Raw genomic sequence first — 19,664 nt, 5'->3', positions numbered from 1 at the left:
GCTAGTCTTACAGTTGGGCTGGCTCAGGCCGGCCGGAGTTATGCTGCTGTAGGATTCGTCTGTCTCTCCCTCTCTCTCTCTCTCGCCGCCCGGTGGAGGTGATGGCCGCCCACCCTGATCCTGGTTCTGTCTGAGGTTCTGCCTGTTAGGAGGAGGTTTCTCCTTGCTCTCTGGAGATGGAGAGTTTGGTCCAGCCAGCTCGATATGGAAAATATCCTGAGACAACTTCTGTTGTGATTGGGCGCTATACAAATAAAACTGAACTGAATTAAATTAAACAGACTTCACGTAAGACAGACATTCACTGTAGAAATATAAATAACATCTGTATTTGATGAAATAAGACTGTGACCAGTTAAAATTCCACTTCCTCTTCAAACACTTTATTCTGTCCTGGAATCAAACATCAGGACTTTTTTTTTTTTTTCTTTCTGCACTTTTTGCCAGACTGTTCCATAAAAATGAGAAATAAACTGTCATCTGTTGGAGTTTCATTGAAATGAACGGCAGTCATCTTCCTGAAATCTCGCGTTATTTCCACATTTTTCCGTGAGTTATAGCTCCCAGTCAATACTTCTCTCCGCCAGACTCGGTTTAGTTTTTCACCGTTTTCGGTCAGGTTCAGTTTTTCAGCGTTCACGGTTTCGTCCGGTGACGTCACTCTGCCGCCGCCTCGCGCTGCCGCTCCTTGTGGACCACGAGCCCCTTTCCGATCAGGTCCGGGATCTCCACGGCGAGCCATGGTCCGAGTCCCAGCGCCATTAGGTGCGCCAGGCCGAAGCGTGGCGCGTTCCGGGCCCACAACGGCGCGAAGTGGTCGGTGAGGCAAATCCTTCCGCCGCGGTACATCTTTGCGGTCTTCCCGTCCAGCTCCGGGACGGCTACCTCGGGCGCTGTGTCCGGGTACGTCACTGGGATGTCAAACTCCAGCCGGAACTCGTAGCGCAGCAGCTCGTGAATGAACCAGCATGTGCCAGTCCAGCGCGTGCCGTCCGCGTTCGACTCGAGGCGGAACCAGTCGTTGTCGGCGGCTTTGTTCTGCTCGACGAAGCGGATCAGCGCCTGGTACTCCTCCTTCAGCCGCTGCGGCCACAGCGCGCGGTCCCGCGGCCCCGCGTGTGTCTTCAGCAGCGGGATCTGCGACACGGCCCTGCGCGTGGCCTCATCCGCCATTTTTCTCCCCAAAGAAGTTTTCGTTTAAAACCTAAAACGAGTTGAGGGAGATACGGGTTCCGTTCGACTTTGGCTCGGTCTGTCCTCAGTTCTCGTCTGAGTTCTGACGTGGACTTCCGGTTTGGCACCGAGCAGAAGGCGTCAACAGGAAATACTTCCTGTGCTGCATTTTCAAAGTAAAACTTCCCATGCATTTCAATCTGACAGTTTTCACTGATCCTCATTGAATTTGTATCAGATGACGCAGTACTGTTTGACGTCACATGTCTGTAGGGTTTGAAATGATTCAATAAAACGTTTGAAAACAAATTTTTTTTCAATATGTGATTCAAATAAGTTTCTGTTTAAAAATCAAGTTCAGTTTATACTTGTGTTTTTTCCACCCTAATTATTATTCTTGCACAGTTTTTACTTCAGTTCAATTCAGTTTTATTTATATGGCACCAAATCACTGCAGCTGTCTCATCACACTTTCTTTACTCCACGGAGAGCCACCACGAATGAACGCTTCGCTCTGCCGCCAGCTGTAATTTGTCTCATGTAGTTTCTCCACAAATAAATTCAAATGCCAAGTGAAAATAGTTAACCTTGTGTTTAATTTGAGCTAAAGACACATTTAATGGAAAAACAGGACAAGTTATTAAACACAAACATCACTGAAACCACGTCTGAGGTTGTTTTTTTTTTTTTTTAACAATATATTTACTGTTTTTGGTGTAGAAAATGTACATTAACGAGTACAATATCATTTAAGAACATCCCCTTCCCCCACCTTCAACAACATATACATTCTGGGACAAGGAAAAAATTACGGACATTGAAAAAAAAACATTTTAAATTTTAAATAAATAAATAAATGAAACCTAAATGAAATCAAATCACTATTGATTGATTTGATTGATTATTATATCTATATCTAGATAGATAGATAGATAGATAGATAGATAGATAGATAGATAGATAGATAGATAGATAGATAGATAGATAGATAGATATTATTATTATAATTACGTTTCCCTGAACTTATTAAGTTTCCCTCTGGCCACATAGGTTCATTTTTTCACCATTTTTTTTCTTAACCACATTGCAGGTGTAGGGCCGTCCATACTTTTCCACTTCAGCACAATCACTCTCGTAGCCTGAAGCAGGGACAAATCAATCCTGGGTGCTGTTCTGCGGTTCGGTACAAAGTGATCAGGATAGATAGCTAGTAAGCAAAGCTTTGCCTCAAGAGGGACCTCCATATCAGTCATCCCTGAAATCAGATTGATTACATCTTTCCAAAATGACTGTATTAGTTGGCATTCCCACATGCAGTGTAGTGGAGTACCAACAGTATCACTGCATTTAGTACAGTTATCAGGAATGTTGGGATTGTAGTTTTACAGGTGTCACATAGGTTCTGAACAGCCACTTTGTGCTGATAGTCTGCTTTTGTGCTTTTAAGCAAGCATTTTTCCACTCATTCCCAGTAATATCTACCTTGAGATCATCTCTCCAAGCATTACGGCTTGGGTGGGAATTGTCCTTTGATTTGGAACCCTAACCCTACCCTAACCCATTGCTACCATGAATAAATACAAAGAATACAGCAATGCACAAATAATGAATAGATGATTGAATGACTGAGGTTACAAATGCAGCAACTTACCAAATTTGTGAATGAGGCCCATCAGACCAGATCAGGCACAATGTCTTAATCAAATGGATCAAGATTAAACACTGAAATGAGGCTGGTGGCTGCTGAGAGGGACCACCGGCACATAAATGCCAGCAAGATGAGGGAGATGGTGATAGCCCTCTACAGGAAGCTGCCACAGACTACACACAGAGAACATCCAGGATTTAGATTGTGGGCAAGTACGAACACCTCTGTGTTCACCTCAACCACAAACTGGACTGGACAGACAACAGAGATGTGGCAGAGGTGGCATCTGCAGTTTTCTACGCAGTGGTCTGCTGCTGTGGAAGCTCTAAGAGGGACAGAAAAGACTGAACAAACTGGTCGAGAGAGCTGGCTCTGTCCTGGACTGCCTTCTGGACCCTATCGTGGAGGTGGGTGAGGAGGAGGACGTCAGCCAAGCTGACATCGATCATGGACAACCCATCCCTCATTTTGTTATCCCTATCCTACCATGTACACTTTAAATATTCAATGCAATATTATTGTTATACTCTTTGAATACTATGTACATACGCAGGTGACCTTTGTTTAGTATCCCTGTTTGTTCTTTTTCTACGTCTTCTTTTTCTTCTTAATATTATTGCTTTCTGTAACATCTGAATTATCTCAGTGGGGGTCAGTTCTTATCTTATTTTCTGTGGTGGTAATGCAACTTGTATGAATGCCAACCGCCATACAACTCAGCAAGAGAAGAAGAAGAAGAAGAAGAAGAAGAAGAAGAAGAAGAAGAAGCTGCATCTGCCTGTCCGACAGGTGGCGGTAGTTCTGGTGGACGCTGTTTATCAACCACAGGAACCAGAAGAAGAAGCTACGACAACAGCCTTAGTCCGCCATTTCCACTTTTCGTCTGATTTCAGCCTGTTTTTCAGATTATTTCGCGTTTAAATGAAGTGAAGCTCGTTTAATCCGTAGATTTACCTGGGTGCTAGACACGAACACGTCAGAGCGGCTGTGATGGCGGCCGACCGGCGCGAAGACAAAGGTGAGACGGCGGAAGGCTGCTTTGTTAGCAGCAGTTAGCTGGTAGCATTAGCATGGTTACTATCTTTGTTGTGCGGAGACTGTGAGACTTTCAGCTGCGGGTCGGTTATCACAAGTTTGTCGATATATTAGTAATGAATATGTTAGTTATTGGCTGACGACGATGTAATAAGTTGGCTAACGAGCAGCAGCAGCTCACACTTGTCTTCTCCTCCATTCATTATGGCGTTCATTAGCCGCTGCGGCTAACGGCTCTCGCTGTTTGAACAGTATCATGTACACCAGACTCCATTCAGAAATCTGCTCTTTCTGCTCCGTCGGTCAGTTAAAAAACAATCATCCAATATGAGCAGACTCAGTTTTTTTCCAATCTGTGCTGTATTCTGAATGAGTCGGGATGTGATTGATGAACGAGTATATCACTATGGTTTGTTGAAGATCTGTTCTGTAACAGAACCACAGAATCAGACTTGGCTTTATTTACAGCGTGTGCACACAAGGAATTTCACTCCATGTTCAACATTGCACTCAATGTACTGACATGGAGGAAGCATACATTACGAGGATATGAAAAGACTGAACAATAAGCTAAATAGTACAAAAATCTAAACAATATATACAGTGAGATTTTCCGTGTGCAGGTATTTCTGTTGACAGTGAATGTACCTGTTAGAAACTGTTGATGATTGGATGATAAGCGTCCAATCAGTGGATGTTTTGGTGTCATTGTCTGACTGCTGACTGGACTGCCGGGCTGCAGACTGTTTCTGTGTCTGGTGGTTTTGGTGTTCAGTGGTCTGTGGCAGTGACCAGAGGACAGAAGTTGGAACAGGTGGTCTCCAGGATGTGAGGGGTCTGCAGTGATGCTTCCTGCCTGTTCCACAGTCTGGAGCTGTGTCAGTCCTGAACGGAGGGCAGGTTGGCACCAGCGATGTTCTCAGTAGTCCTTATAGTCCATCACAGTCTGTTCTGGTCCTGTTTGGTGGCAGACCCAAACCAGATGATGGTGGGTGTGGTCAGAGCAGACTGGATTATTCTGTTGTACTTCCTGCTGGCACAGGAAGTACATCTTCTGTCGGGCCTTCTTGAAGATAGAGGCCAAGTTCGAAGTCCACCATAGGTCCAAAAAAAAGAACTAAACATTTAGAAAACTTAGCTTGTGTTGTTTGTGTTTTTAGGGTTCAGGGAAACAGCTCATCTGCTTCTGCTGTTCCAAACGTACCCCTCCAGTGTGGCTTCCTCCCACAGACCAAAAACATGCTCATTAGGCTGATTGGTGACTCTAAATTGCCCCTAGGTGTGAGCGTGAGTGTCAATGGTTGTGTGTATGTGCCCTGCGATCAGCTGGCGACCGGTCCAGGGTGTACCCCGCCTCTCGCCCGTTGACAGCCGAGATAGGCTCCGGCCCCCCCGCGACCCCGAAGGGGAGAAGCGGCATAGAAAATGGATGGATGGATGGAAGTTAAGCTTGTGAATTTGGGTAATTTTATGGTGGGAGATAAGGAGTTTTTTTATTGTTCAGTTAAAGTTAATGCAGTGTCAGTTGACTTGAAGGGTTTACACTTATGTCTGCTTACAGTATGGCAAAATGTTCGTTTCTGTCTTTGCGTGGCATGGTAAATACAGCCTGTGCAAATCCACTTTATTCCCATTACTCCCCGTTAATTCCCATGGAGAGTTTCCACCTGGAATATTCCCGTCATTTTTTAAAGTTGTTGTTGTTTTAGATGGAGAGCTCAACGTTCTGGAAGATATTCTGACCGAAGCTCCAGATCAGGACGATGAGTTGTACAACCCTGAGACTGAACGCGACATCAGCGACAAGAAAGGTACTACTGATACTACTTCTGATACTACAGATAGTACTGCCACTGATACAACCCTGAGACTGAACGCGACATCAGCGACAAGAAAGGCACTACTGATACTACTTCTGACAATAGTACTACTAATACTACATTTCAGCCGTAGTTGTGTCATCTAAACCCTCTGATCTGTCTGTCAGGTACAAAGAGGAAGAGTGAGCGCTCTGACAGTCAGGATCTGAAGAGGCTCCGCTCATCTTCAGGTCACGCCCCCTCCAGATCTTCCTCCTCCAATAAGAGAGCCCCGGGTCCACCTCTCTCCTCCTCCTCAAAGAAGGCGGCGACCAGTCCCCGAGGCCGCCACACTGCTGCTGCCACTAGTGGCTACCGTCACGAATACTACGAAGAACGCAAGGGGCGGCGAGGAGCCCGTGAGGGGACCAGGAGTCGCGGAGGAGAAGACGTCCGACGCCGGGAGTCTCAGAGGGGCTTGGAGGGTCTGAGCCAGGTACTGCTAATAATTCTAGTATTACTCGTAATAATACTCACAATGCAGTCACAGTACATGCCTGTGACATACACGCTACAGTTACAAAACAGTAATGGAACATTTGATAAATTCTAGTACAAAGACTCCCAGAGAGGCATGAAGGGGTTAGGCAAGGTGCTGATACTACTTCGACTATTACTGCTACTACTTCTCTTACAGTACACATACAGTATTCACGTACAGTACAAGCCACTTGTTTACAGCCAACCAGCAGTTTGACCACAAATCATATAATTTCCTGTTTGTCTTCAGAAGTTGCGACGTGACGAACGCCAGACAAGCCCCTCCCCCCACGACGAGGATAACCAATCAGAGGAGGAGGCGGCAGCAGAGTATGGCTCTGAGCCAGGGTCAGGAAGCTCTTCCCCTGCTGCCTCCCACATAGAGGAAGAGGAAGAGGATGATCAGGAGGAGGAGGAGGAGGATGACGAAGACGAGGACGAGGAGGAAGAGGAAGGCATGGAGGAGGAAGAGGAAGAAGAGGAAGAGGAAGGAGAGAAGGAGGATGAGGAGGAGGAAGAGGAGGAGTATGAGCGCCGTGGTGGCGAGGGGAATGACTACGACACTCGCAGTGAGGCTGGCGACTCGCGCTCCGCCTCCTCCGTCAGTTTCTCTGATGACGGCGAGTCTGTGCACTCAGGCTCCGCCTCCGAGGCCTCAGGTAACCATGACAGCAGCGGAAACTTTTTCCCTCCAAATACATTTGTTGTTCAAGCTCAAACAGGAGGTACATGAGGTGATCAGGTAGAGGCGTGGAAGGAGCGCTGTCAGATGTCATCAGATGTCTTTGACCTGTTTCCTGTTTTCTTTCCGTTTGCATATTTAATGAGCTCTTCCCAAAAGAACGAAGTCTTGTTTGGTTTGTTTTAACGTCATGTAAACACAAAACAATCAGAAAACCTTTCTACGTGTTTTCCTTTCAGTTTTTGTGCCGTGATGTTTTTGTCTGCTGCTGAAGTCTTTGCAGCGCGTCCCGTTAGCCCACTTAGCATTTAAGTTTTTCCACCCGTGCACACAGCAGACGCACTCATTTCCTGTTTGTTTCGTTTTGTTCAGAAACATTTCCATTCGATTCCTTTGAGCTCTTTTTATAGCCGAGTCTGAGTTTTCTGAAGATGAAAGTGTAAATAGTTGAAGGTGATAAAGGTTAGAATGGACAGACATGAAGTTGTTTGTTTTTATTTGTTTTAGGTCTGATTACACTTCTTCATTCCTTTATTAGATTCAGAAGAAGTTAAAAATCCCACTTTTAGGTCTATTTATTGATTTGTAAAAGTCTTTTTTTCTTTCCAGTGGATTAGTGTTGCTCTTGTTTTAATTGATATGTATATCTTGCTTTTTAAAGAACTGTTCTTATAACAGAAGTAATCCAAATTTGCAGACGAATTGTAAAAGTTGTTCAAAAAAAGAAATCGTACTAAACAACGCAAACTAGAAAGCAAATGTGACTGCTGCTCTGTTTTCTGTTTGTAACCACGATTTGATTCTGTGTCTTTATCTTGAAAGGTTCAGAGAAGAAGCGGGAGAAGCTGTCCTCATCGGTCCGAGCTGTTCGCAAAGGAATGGAGAGTAAGGCGGCCATCTTTAGCGTACAGCGGTACTTTCAAAATGTTTCACGGTGCTTTTTTGAAAGTGCAGCCACTAACATTCACTGTGTGGTGTTTACCCAGAGACGCTAACTCCGACCAGCAAGCTGCGCTACATCCTGAGAGACGCTCGCTTCTTCCTCATCAAGAGCAACAACCACGAGAACGTCTCCCTGGCTAAGGCAAAGGTAAGCGAGCGTTTAGGTCGTCGCTTGTTGTTTTGTTTATTATTGTTTGCACGTTGTAGTAAAAAGGGCACGTCCGCTCTGTTTTAAATAACCTCTGTGATGTTCAGGGTGTTTGGTCGACGCTGCCGGTGAACGAGAAGAAGCTGAATGCAGCTTTCCGTTCGGCACGGAGCGTCGTCCTCGTCTTCTCTGTCAGGGAGAGCGGCAAATTCCAAGGTCTGTCACCGAGATTTTCCTTTGTGAATGCTCCTTGAATGTTGATATCATGATCCAACTCATCAGCCTTCGTTGTCTCGTCTGCATCGTCTGTAGGCTTTGCTCGTTTGGCGTCAGAGTCTCATCATGGCGGATCTCCAATCCACTGGGTTCTTCCTGCTGGCATGAACGCCAAGATGCTGGGTGGAGTCTTCAAGATCGACTGGCTCTGCAGGTAAACAGAGCGGCTGCGGTCAGCCGGGCAGGGGTCGGGGTCGGGGTCGGGGTCGGGGTCAGGGTCAGGGTCAGGGTCAGGGTTTAAGAGAAATGTTTTTGTTGAAACTCTGGTGCTCCATTTTGTAACTGGTTTGGGATTCTGTCAAACATCTTCTTAGCTTCTATATCTACTATTGCCATGCGAGAAATTAAAACGGTAACTGGCCTGGTACATAAATAAATAGAATAAATAACCAATAAAAAGTCCAAAACATAAATAAATCTTGTGTTTATAAACTTTACATAAAAACTAATAAAAGTGCAACGGTAAATCAAAGTTAAGAGCTATTGAGTAAGTGCTATTAAAATAATTCAATTCAATTCAATTTTATTTGTATAGCACCAAATCACAACAGAAGTTGTCTCAGGACACTTTCCATATAGAGCTGCTACAGACTGAGCTCTTTATCTACAAAGAAACCAACAATTCCCCCATGAGCAAGCACTTGGCGAGAGTGGCGAGGAAAAACTTCCTTTTAACAGGCAGAAACCTCAGACTGAACCAGACTCTGGGTGGGCGGCCATCTGCCTCGAATAAGTGTCTTCTCATGTAAAATTTGTTAATAGGGGGTATACATGCAACCCAATATAAAATAAGTGCAATATCTTGTAGTTATATATATAAAAAAGAAAGAAAAAACATGCAAATATCTATGTGATAAAAATTAAGTGCTATAAAATTAATAATTATAATAAATAAATATATCCATCCATCCATCCATTATCTATACCGCCTATCCCTTTCGGGGTTGCGGGGGGCTGGAGCCTATCCCAGCTACAATGGGCGAGAGGCGGGGTACACCCTGAACCGGTCGCCAGCCGATTGCAGGGCCACATGAAAGGACAAACAAACATTCACACTCACACTCACACCTATGGACAATTTCGAGTCATCAATTAACCTAATGAGCATGTTTTTGGTCTGTGGGAGGAAGCCGGAGTACCCGGAGAGAACCCACGCATGCACGGGAAGAACATGCAAACTTCACACAGAAAGGCCCCGCCTGACCCGGGGATCGAACCGGCAACCTTCTTGCTGTGAGGCACGCGCACTACCTGCTGCGCCACCGTGCAGCCCTAAATAAATATATATATTAGAATAACCATGCAATATTAGCAGTTATATACAAATATTATAAAACACATCACACATTTAAGAATAAAAAATAATCAATAAAACTAAGTTAAAATACATGATAGGCTAGTAAATAGTAGGCAGTGAAAGATATGTAGATGACGTTTTTGTTAAAGAAAAAACATTTCTTTTATTTTTCTATTAAAATTAGCTATACCTAGGTCCATATGGGAGTAAGAAAGTTTATATAAGATCTTGGAAAAAAAGGGGGGGGGGGGGGGGGGGAGTTTGTATGGCAATATATTGTAGAACTATTCCATCTTCCCAGTAGATTGAGGTTTGGTATGAGTGGGGGGTCCTGGATGGAATGTTGGGGTGTGGCGTCCGGTCCGTGGGAGTAGCATTCTGTAGGTGATGTTGAGTGTCAGTTTGGATTTGAGGGGTAGGACAAGGGGGAGACAGGGAATAGAATGGGGAGGGGGGTTGGGGTTGAAGAAAGGGGTTAAGTTTAGGGTTAAGGGGGGCTCAATCAGAGCAAAAATATAAGCTAAACAACAAATTGGAAAGTTACCACGGGGAGTGTGGTACAACCAGGGGCTGTATTTGTGGTTATTCAGCCATTCGGGGTCCCAGCCAGATGTTCTGTGTTTAGCTGTATTTTATTTGATTTGACCGGGTTACCAGTGGGAGCGGGCCCGCGGTCACGCGTCGGACGGGGGTTGGCAATCGGAGCGGGGTCACCTGTCGGACAGGTGTCAGCGGCAGTAGTGGTCCTCGAGCAGCCCCCCTCTCCACTGCAATCTGCCCCCCTTTCTTACTCATTTTTTAGAGTTGCGTCTGTTACTCTCCCTTCGTCTCCAGAGTCTGGCAGAAAAACTCACACTCAGGGAAAACGCACGTTTTCATGCGGTTTTTTTCACGGAAAACGATCCTTTTTAAAAACACCGGCCAAAGTGGAGATTTCTGAAAACGGCGGTTATTTGTCGGCGTGTAAACTGGGTTAAACGGCGTTTTAGGTTCCGAAACGTCACAACATGACACTGAAAATGCTTAACGTCATGTGAGCGACCTTGTTTACGCTCGCGCCCAAAGGTTTGGCAGTTACGATGCGCTCGACAGCGGATTCATCCGGGTTCATGTAAGCGACAACATTTTTGAAAACGATGTTGTGCACGATGTTATTTTTGAAAACGGAGGGGCCAAAATATCCGTTTTCAAACACCTGCTACGTGTAAACGTAGGGTCAGTTGTCTGTCGCCCGCGATATTTTTTCTTTTCTTCGGCGGCGCCGTAGTTGGATAGCTACAAACCTTAAACATCCCATAAAATATGCCCGCGCTCTCAGCAGCGGTACTCGCATCGTTACTAGGCAACGAAGCAGGTCGCCTCACGTCAGAGGCGCTCCTAAATGTAAATGATCATTGATGTATGCATGAATGGATAGGTGGCGTATTTTTGGCATATTGATTTTTTTTTTTTTTGGCCTGGCGGGGGTCTCTGTACAATGGCAGGGGAAACTCTGCAACCGAGCCGGTAACGCCGCCTCCTTCAGCGGTGCAGCATTTTGACAGCAGCTCCACCCACAAACCCCCCGGTGCTCCGTCACTGACGGTGTCATGGAGCTCAGTACACTGACGTCACAAACACCTCAGATAGCAAAAGGTCGGACTGCTGACAGACAGTCGCACAGAGGACGTCCCGCTTTGTCCTCGTGTGACTGGTGTGGTTTGGGATGACCTGCTTATTAATGGAGTATCTCTGGCGTTGTGCATCGACGTGGGAAGTAGTGGTGACTTGCCTCAGTTCTTCTTTCGGTCGTGTTTTTGGATCAGATGCCGCCCTGCTCGCCGCTTCACGTGGATTTTATTTTTACAGGATGGAGCTTCCTTTCACAAAGACGACGCACCTGACCAACCCCTGGAATGAACACAAGCCAGTCAAAATTGGACGTGATGGACAGGTTGGCTCCCAGTTACATTTTCTCTTGTTGTGTTTGAGTCCAATGTTTGTGTTGGTGCTGCGTGAGATGTTTGAACTTTTTAAACTTGCTAAATATCTTTCAGGAGATCCAACCTGACATTGGCGCTCAGCTCTGTGCCCTGTTTCCATTGGACGAGAGGGTGGACATCCACCAAGTGGCTCGGCGTGTTCGTCACAAGCGCCGGACGCCGTCAGAGCCACGACCGCGGGGGCGACCGCCGCAGCGCGAACCGGGAAGGTTAGCCAATCACCAAGCTCCTCCTCCCGCTTCCTGTTCTTCTTCTCCTGCTGCGACCACGGCGCCATCAGCAGCCGGATGACGGAGACGGCCGCTGCCTTTAGCCGGCGGCTAGCTATCCTGTGGCTAGTTATTGTTGTTCCTCCAGTCTGGAATTTTCCACCGGAGTGGGCTGATGAAGTGACTTCTTTGGTTGAAGTCTAAAGTCATCAGGCAGGAATGATTCGTCCTCGTTAACGCTTCAAGTCAGAAGGTCTAAGATGAATTAAGCTGAATACTTCCAGTCTAAGTGTCAAACTAAAAACCATTCATTCATTCCAAATTCTTTTTGAATTCAAGCAACAAGGTGCACATTTAATGAGTCTCATCTCAGTAGATTTTTTACTCTTCTACCTTACATATTCAAATCTTTGGTGCTCGGTCAGATAGCAGAAATTGAATTTTCAAATTTTGCTGTATCTAAATTTCTCCTTTGAAGCTCTTTTTCTTTGCAGGAGCTTCGTACTTCGGAAGTAAAAAATCTAAATGTTTTGCTTTTAGCTGGACTCTGGCTGACCCTTTCAGAATAAAAGCAGAAAGGACAAGCGTCACTGGCTGGACTGGAGGAAGGGGTGGGTGAGGGAGGGGCGAGTGAGGTAACCCTGAAACAGAGAGAGAGAGAAAGTGAGGGACTGTCTGAGACCCGGTGGTGCAGTTTGGTCAAGCAGGGGTGCGGCCTTTGGACTATATCCAATCAGAGAGTTGGGTGTGTCTGGGGGCGTGGCTTTGGACTATATCCAATCAGAGAGTTGGGTGTGTCTGGGGGCGTGGCTTTGGACTGTATCCAATGAGAGAGTGTGATGTGTCAGAGGCCGAGGTTTCTCGACTCGCTCAGAAAAAGGTAAAAGTACAAAGATGGACTCCGTTAAAAAAGAGAGAAAACTCCCCTCGGACTGAAAAAATGATGACCCCCCCTCCTCCCCCCTCCATTGAAAAGACAGCTGTATAATCCCTCACCCCTCACCCCCCACCCCCCGCACACACACACTGAATCAGGACTGGTTAACAGACTGTTGGTGTTGTAGGTGTGTGTGTGGCGCTCTCTTATGAACTGAATATAAAGTGTGTGAGTGGAGACGAAGGAATCAGAGCCATGAAGGACGGAGCGACAAAAACAGGAAGTGGGTTTCCCTTTTAAGGACTGGTGCTGGTCTGGAGTGGGTGGGGCTGTGCTGAGAAGGGGCGGGGCTTTGTGTATTGATTAACAGGACTGCATCATCATCATCATCACCCCCCCTCCACCCTTTCAGAATAAGAGGGTTTATAAAAAAAGCCTTTAACATGGACTGATGAGGAGAAAACTGTTTTTTTCTAATCAGTGTTGTTGACACAAACAGCCCTTCACATATACAACACAAGCGGTATGTTGTCCCTTTAAGAGGTTTCTTCTTCTTCGTTTGTTTTTTTATTGTGTGTGTGAATCAAAACTTGTCTGTTTTTCATTTGGCCAGCGGACAGTGAAACTGGACTTCTGTTTACAACAGGAAGCATTCATTGGACAGTTATTACTATTAGCTATTACAGGAGGACCAGGAGACACGCGAAGACCAGTACAGAGGGCCAGTAGACACAGGAAAACCAGTACAGAGGGCCAGTAGACACAGGAAAACCAGTACAGAGGGCCAGTAGACTCAGGAAGACCAGTACAGAGGGCCAGTAGACACAGGAAGACCAGTACAGAGGGCCAGTAGACTCAGGAAAACCAGTACAGAGGGCCAGTAGACTCAGGAAAACCAGTACAGAGGGCCAGTAGACTCAGGAAAACCAGTACAGAGGGCCAGTAGACACAGGAAAACCAGTACAGAGGGCCAGTAGACACAGGAAGACCAGTACAGAGGGCCAGTAGACTCAGCAGGACCAGTACAGAGGGCCAGTAGACACAGGAAGACCAGTACAGAGGGCCAGTAGACACAGGAAGACCAGTACAGAGGGCCAGTAGACACAGGAATACCAGTACAGAGGGCCAGTAGACACAGGAAAACCAGTACAGAGGGCCAGTAGACACAGGAAAACCAGTACAGAGGGCCAGTAGACACAGCAGGACCAGTACAGAGGGCCAGTAGACACAGCAGGACCAGTACAGAGGGCCAGTAGACACAGCAGGACCAGTACAGAGGGCCAGTAGACACAGGAAAACCAGTACAGAGGGCCAGTAGACACAGGAAAACCAGTACAGAGGGCCAGTAGACACAGCAGGACCAGTACAGAGGGCCAGTAGACACAGCAGGACCAGTACAGAGGGCCAGTAGACACAGCAGGACCAGTACAGAGGGCCAGTAGACACAGGAAAACCAGTACAGAGGGCCAGTAGACACAGCAGGACCAGTATAGAGGGCCAGTAGACACAGCAGGACCAGTACAGAGGGCCAGTAGACACAGGAAAACCAGTACAGAGGGCCAGTAGACACAGCAGGACCAGTATAGAGGGCCAGTAGACACAGCAGGACCAGTACAGAGGGCCAGTAGACACAGGAAAACCAGTACAGAGGGCCAGTAGACACAGGAAAACCAGTACAGAGGGCCAGTAGACACAGCAGGACCAGTACAGAGGGCCAGTAGACACAGCAGGACCAGTACAGAGGGCCAGTAGACACAGCAGGACCAGTACAGAGGGCCAGTAGACACAGGAAAACCAGTACAGAGGGCCAGTAGACACAGGAAAACCAGTACAGAGGGCCAGTAGACACAGGAAGACCAGTACAGAGGGCCAGTAGACACAGCAGGACCAGTACAGAGGGCCAGTAGACACAGCAGGACCAGTACAGAGGGCCAGTAGACACAGCAGGACCAGTACAGAGGGCCAGTAGACTCAGGAAAACCAGTACAGAGGGCCAGTAGACACAGCAGGACCAGTACAGAGGGCCAGTAGACACAGCAGGACCAGTACAGAGGGCCAGTAGACTCAGGAAAACCAGTACAGAGGGCCAGTAGACACAGCAGGACCAGTACAGAGGGCCAGTAGACACAGCAGGACCAGTACAGAGGGCCAGTAGACACAGCAGGACCAGTACAGAGGGCCAGTAGACACAGCAGGACCAGTACAGAGGGCCAGTAGACACAGCAGGACCAGTACAGAGGGCCAGTAGACTCAGGAAAACCAGTACAGAGGGCCAGTAGACACAGCAGGACCAGTACAGAGGGCCAGTAGACACAGCAGGACCAGTACAGAGGGCCAGTAGACTCAGGAAAACCAGTACAGAGGGCCAGTAGACACAGCAGGACCAGTACAGAGGGCCAGTAGACACAGCAGGACCAGTACAGAGGGCCAGTAGACACAGGAAAACCAGTACAGAGGGCCAGTAGACACAGGAAAACCAGTACAGAGGGCCAGTAGACAGCGGAATCAGTGATTCGTTAGTTTTTCTAAACAGTGTGAAAGCGTGTGTCACGTGTCTGTCAGGCAGCGTGTGATTGGTGTTTTAGATGGACGCACGTGTTAGCAGGTTAAATGGAAACAGGAAGTAGTGGCTGAACACCTGTAGACACCTGGATGACTCGGAGCCTGTCCACTGACCTGAGATCTGTTCGTTAGTTCTGGGAGTCTTCTTCTGTTTGACATTTGACCTGAGTGTGTTTTCCAGTGTGTGTTAATGGTGTGTGAGTGTGTATTGTGTGCTTGTGTGTGTCTTACTTGTCGACTTGTCTACGTAGGCGTCGTCCCGAAGAGTACGACCTTCACGGCAGGAAGCGGCCGCGAGCCGACGGCCCGCCTGACTTCAACCAGCGAGCAGGTGGTTAAAGCTCCGTCCGTTTTTATTGGACATTCAGAAAGTGAAGCTTTTCAATACTGTGACGACGTCATCACTTCAGCTGATCACCGCTTTGATCACAAATCAATAAACATCATTAGAGTCTCACTAAAACGGAAACGTTCTGGAAATATTGACTTGACTGACGGTGAAATGATGGACGTCTAACAGGATTCATGACTTGAACTTTTAAACGTTGTTCAGTGAAGTTTGTCGTCAGTCTTTGCTTTCTGGTGTGTTTAAACTTTCCTTCCTTCTGCTCGCCGTTGGAAAAGTCCAGTGTAACAGAAGAATGTATTTTATTTTCAGGGTTCATCCAGGACCTTCGAAACCAGCCGGTGGACAGGTGAGACGCTCATCATCACTCACCTGACACAGGTGGCAGGAAGTAGGCGGAGCTACAGCAGCATTTCTTAGTAAATCCTGAGAAAAGTTTGAAAATTGAAGCTTTGTCAGGTTTTATTCGAGTGATAATGTAGAAAAGTCCTTTCAGTCTGAGCTCGTATTCCTGCAATCATGGAAAACTTTGAGCAACTCAAACAGAAATTCTGTTAAAGTGAGCAGAAACCAGCGTGAACACGGTGACGTCGTTCTAACCATGTTTTTGGGTTTCAGACGGTTTTCCAGCGTCAGACGAGACGTCTTTCTCAATGGGGTGAGTCACAAGCTTAGCATGTTAGCTTAGCTTCAGTTCATCCTGCTGTCTGCCCAGTGTGTGTTTCCCTGTTAGCGTGTTAGCCTCAGTAGCAGGTGCGTTCACGTGCTCACCTGTGTGTCCTCTTTCAGTCTTACAACGACTACATGAGGGATTACCACCACAGCATCGGTCCTCCGGCCCCCTGGCAGACTCTGGTACGACTCTCATCGATCCTGTTCATTGATCGATCGGGTTATTGACGACAGATTGAACTAATGATGTGATGATGTCATGTATGTGTCATCAGGCGGCGTACCCTGGCGTGGAGCAGCCGCCCCCCCACCACCCCCCTTATTACCACCACAGCCACCCCCCGCCCCCCCCCCCACCAGGCCTACCATCACCACCACCACCCCCCTCTCCCGCCACACGAAGCCCCACCCCCTCGCTTCAGAGACAAGCAGCGAGTGCCGCAACACCGTGCCTTCGCCTCCAGCCCGGTAAGCCTGCGGCGTTCTGTCACACTTCCTGTCCGACGTTCAGGGAATTCAGATCATCATCTCAGGGAATTTCTTCATTAGAGTTCAAAGGTCACTGTGACCTTTGAACCCATTTTTGACCATAAGAGCTGTAAGTGTCCTTAGTGTCTGCGTACAGTCGTCCAGGGTTCTCTTGTCTCTGTGTGAGGGTGGGGGAGGGCAGGACAGATGAGGAGGGGCCAGGGGTGCAATGTCTGCACCTGTGAGACGCTGCGCAGTGTGCAGGAGGGGTTAGGGGTGCTGCAGCTGCATCAGCTGACGGGGGTGAGTGCAGGTATGTCGGGAGGTAATGTGCTGGAGTGTAACAGCTGGCGGCTGCGTGTCTCTGCTGCGGCGCTGCTCTTCTGTGCCCCTCCAACATCTGCTGTTCACAAACATGGCTGTGCCCCCACCTCTCCTCTTACCGCTCTCAGCAGTTTGTTGGTTAGTGCAGTTAGCTCCTCCATCTTATCAGGGAGACAGCTCACGCTCCCCGCACTGAGACGTGTGGACGGTCTGCAGCGTGCCGCCAGCTGTTCCTGTGAGGAGCCGTGACTGAACGGATCAGCTGATGTGGTTTTAAATTTCACTTCAATTCAGTTTTATTTGTGTAGCGTCAAATCACAACAGAAGTTGTCTCAGGACGCTTTCCATACAGAGCTGCTGCAGGCCGAGCTCTTTCTCTACAGAAACCCAACGATTCCCTCATGAGCAACACTGAGCGACAGCGGCGAGGAAGAACAGAAGCAGGCGCTGGGTGGACGCCATCTGCCCCACCGGGCGGGTCAGAGATGAGCTTGCATTAATGACTGTGTTGCGCCAGGGATCCATCCGCTGACCTTCTGATTGGTGGACGACTGATCTGTATATCAAACCTCTAACTCCATTTCTGTTTTTTCCCATCATGCAGCATGACTATGACATGCGTGTGGATGACTTCCTGCGGCGGACGCAGGCAGTGGTGAGCAGCCGGCGTGAGCGTGAGCGGCAGCGCGAACGTGACCGTGGCGGACCCCGCCGCGAAAGGGAGAGGGAGCGAGCGAGGGACAGAGACAGAGAGAGGGAGAGGGACAAGGAGAGGGGGCGGTACCGAAGGTGAACTGACGATGTCATATCCTGTGAGCCTGCGGGTGCTTTTATTTTGACAGTCAGCAGTAATGCTTTTGGTCGTTTTTTCCTTTTGATTTTTTGTTTTTTCTTTGAATATTCTGAATAATAAAAAAGCTATGTGTTGACATCATCAACCGCATCATCATCAATTTTTATGTGAATAAAATATTAAAGAATAAGAATCTGGTGATCTGTGGCGAGCTTGAACCCTTTATTCTGATCCTGTGTAAAAGGGAAGTGACATCACAGCCTGTCACGTTTCTCTGCACGTTAAGTCACAGTTCATCACTTCAGACGCTTCGATCCAAAGCGATGTTCGTATGACCTCACACAGCGATGGCGCAGCATCGGGGCAGTGTTTCTTTTTTATCTTGCTCAAAGACACTTCGGCGGGAGGACTGCCGAGGCCAGGGACCGAACCACCGAGCTCACGATTGGTGCACGACCGCTCCGCCTCTGAGCCACAGCCGTGCCATTGGTCAGATGATTCAGTGGGCGGAGCTTGTGTTTGTGATTGAAGAAGAAAAAGAAAACGTTCCATCAGATTAAAATGTTAAACATGCACATTTACTTCATGTGCAGTTTGGGTCATTTTTGTTCATTCCGTCAGTCTTTGTTTCCTTCAGTTCAACCTTTAGTTTCAATTAACCACTTGTTGACTTTGCCAGGAATTAGTAAATCAGCTCAAACAGGCAAGAAGTCTCAATAGACTTCTCTCGCCTTCAAAGGTAAAACTAGCAAGATGGCGGCCACGCCTTCTCCCCTCGCATTGGAAACACTCAGCTGAAAAAATCCCGGAAAGGCATTAATGCAGACGTCAGCGCCTCTCCGAGCGAAGCCCCAAGATCCACTCATGCATTGAATCGGTGAACGCCGCAGTGGCCAAAGGCACCTCGAACAGTTTGGAGAGGGAAGCAGGTCTCTCCACAGACCTACTGGACTGGGTCCACGGCAGCCTCAGACCTGAGCGTCCTCGACGTCCTCGACGTCCTCGACGTCCTCGCCTTCTGATAACCAGCTTTCGTCGCTACAGTGTGTAAACGAACACCAATCTGAGGCGCAAACCTCGCTCTTTCAGGAAGGAGGTTCGTCTCTTTATTTCAGGCTGAAACCCAAAAGGCTGCACGCAGACGCCGAGACAGGGAGGACAGGGACGTGGACGTGGACGACGGACAGTGTCTTCAAGAAATACTGAAATGTGTAACAGAAGAATCGGATGATCCGACAGGCAGCAGAGGAGTCCAGACTGAAGAATTCACTCCAGAGCAGGACGGAGAGCACAACCTGAGCCAGGTGAGTCAGGCAGGTAAGCAGGTAAGCAGCTGTTCAAACAGGCACAACACCGAGACTGCAGGCAAGCCTGACCTCCGTTCCCAATACGTGATTGGATGCATACTGGGTTCAGAGCAGGGGGGTAATTGGCTGATGTGTCTCAGGTGTGTTCAGGTGATGAGTAGGTGTGGACACATGGAGCCAATCCGGTCAGCGTGACCTGCGTGACACACCTGCACGCAGACAGGGAGAGACAGACAACAGACAAACAAGTGACACTGCAGCTACTTTGTCCACTTTGAGGGAGGGACAACTGTCGAACAGACGGAAAACTTTGGATGTCTCTGTCCCCCCATGTTGTCTTTGTGTGTGAACGGCAGGTGAAGTGACGTCAGACAGGATGTTCGTCATCGTGTTGATGTTATAGATTTCTGACTTTTGAAATTTAGAGACTGCACCGGGTGAAATGGACAGATGTGACCTTTGGACAGAGCCGCTGGAGCGAGCTGCCACTCGCCATGTTGAACATGAATAATAATATATCAAATTATTATCACAGATGACATCGTCCTCTGTTTTTTTACCGTGTTGGATTGCCGTCGTTTGGT

General features: G+C 47.8%; 2 protein-coding genes across 2 annotated transcripts; one reads left to right on the top strand and one right to left on the bottom strand.

Annotated features, from left to right (window-relative positions):
• Positions 1 to 369: 369 nt before the first annotated feature.
• Positions 370 to 1,303, bottom strand: ufc1 (ubiquitin-fold modifier conjugating enzyme 1). Its single transcript, XM_070989538.1, has one exon. The coding sequence runs from the start codon at positions 1,171 to 1,173 to the stop codon at positions 658 to 660; it is 516 nt and encodes a 171-aa protein (XP_070845639.1). The 5' UTR covers positions 1,174 to 1,303; the 3' UTR covers positions 370 to 657.
• A 2,351-nt stretch (positions 1,304 to 3,654) lies between these two features.
• ythdc1 (YTH N6-methyladenosine RNA binding protein C1) lies at positions 3,655 to 17,914 on the top strand. The gene is given in 17 exon segments (XM_070989396.1): positions 3,655 to 3,839; positions 5,566 to 5,667; positions 5,844 to 6,151; positions 6,446 to 6,854; positions 7,700 to 7,762; positions 7,864 to 7,967; positions 8,075 to 8,183; positions 8,280 to 8,397; positions 11,389 to 11,473; positions 11,577 to 11,731; positions 15,422 to 15,501; positions 15,829 to 15,865; positions 16,135 to 16,174; positions 16,306 to 16,371; positions 16,464 to 16,537; positions 16,539 to 16,656; positions 17,585 to 17,914. Coding segments are annotated over 17 exon segments (2,085 nt in total). The 5' UTR covers positions 3,655 to 3,811; the 3' UTR covers positions 17,774 to 17,914.
• Positions 17,915 to 19,664: the final 1,750 nt, after the last annotated feature.

The sequence above is a fragment of the Chaetodon trifascialis genome, chromosome 20, assembly GCF_039877785.1.
Source record: "Chaetodon trifascialis isolate fChaTrf1 chromosome 20, fChaTrf1.hap1, whole genome shotgun sequence".
NCBI classification, from domain to species: domain Eukaryota; kingdom Metazoa; phylum Chordata; class Actinopteri; order Chaetodontiformes; family Chaetodontidae; genus Chaetodon; species Chaetodon trifascialis.
Note: the sequence above shows the minus strand (reverse complement) of the source record. Positions and strands in the feature narration are given on the sequence as shown.

What these genes read in the sequence shown, in the direction of transcription:
- ufc1 (XM_070989538.1), bottom strand. Translation starts at nt 1,173, where the DNA reads ATGGCGGATGAGGCCACGCGCAGGGCCGTGTCGCAGATCCCGCTGCTG.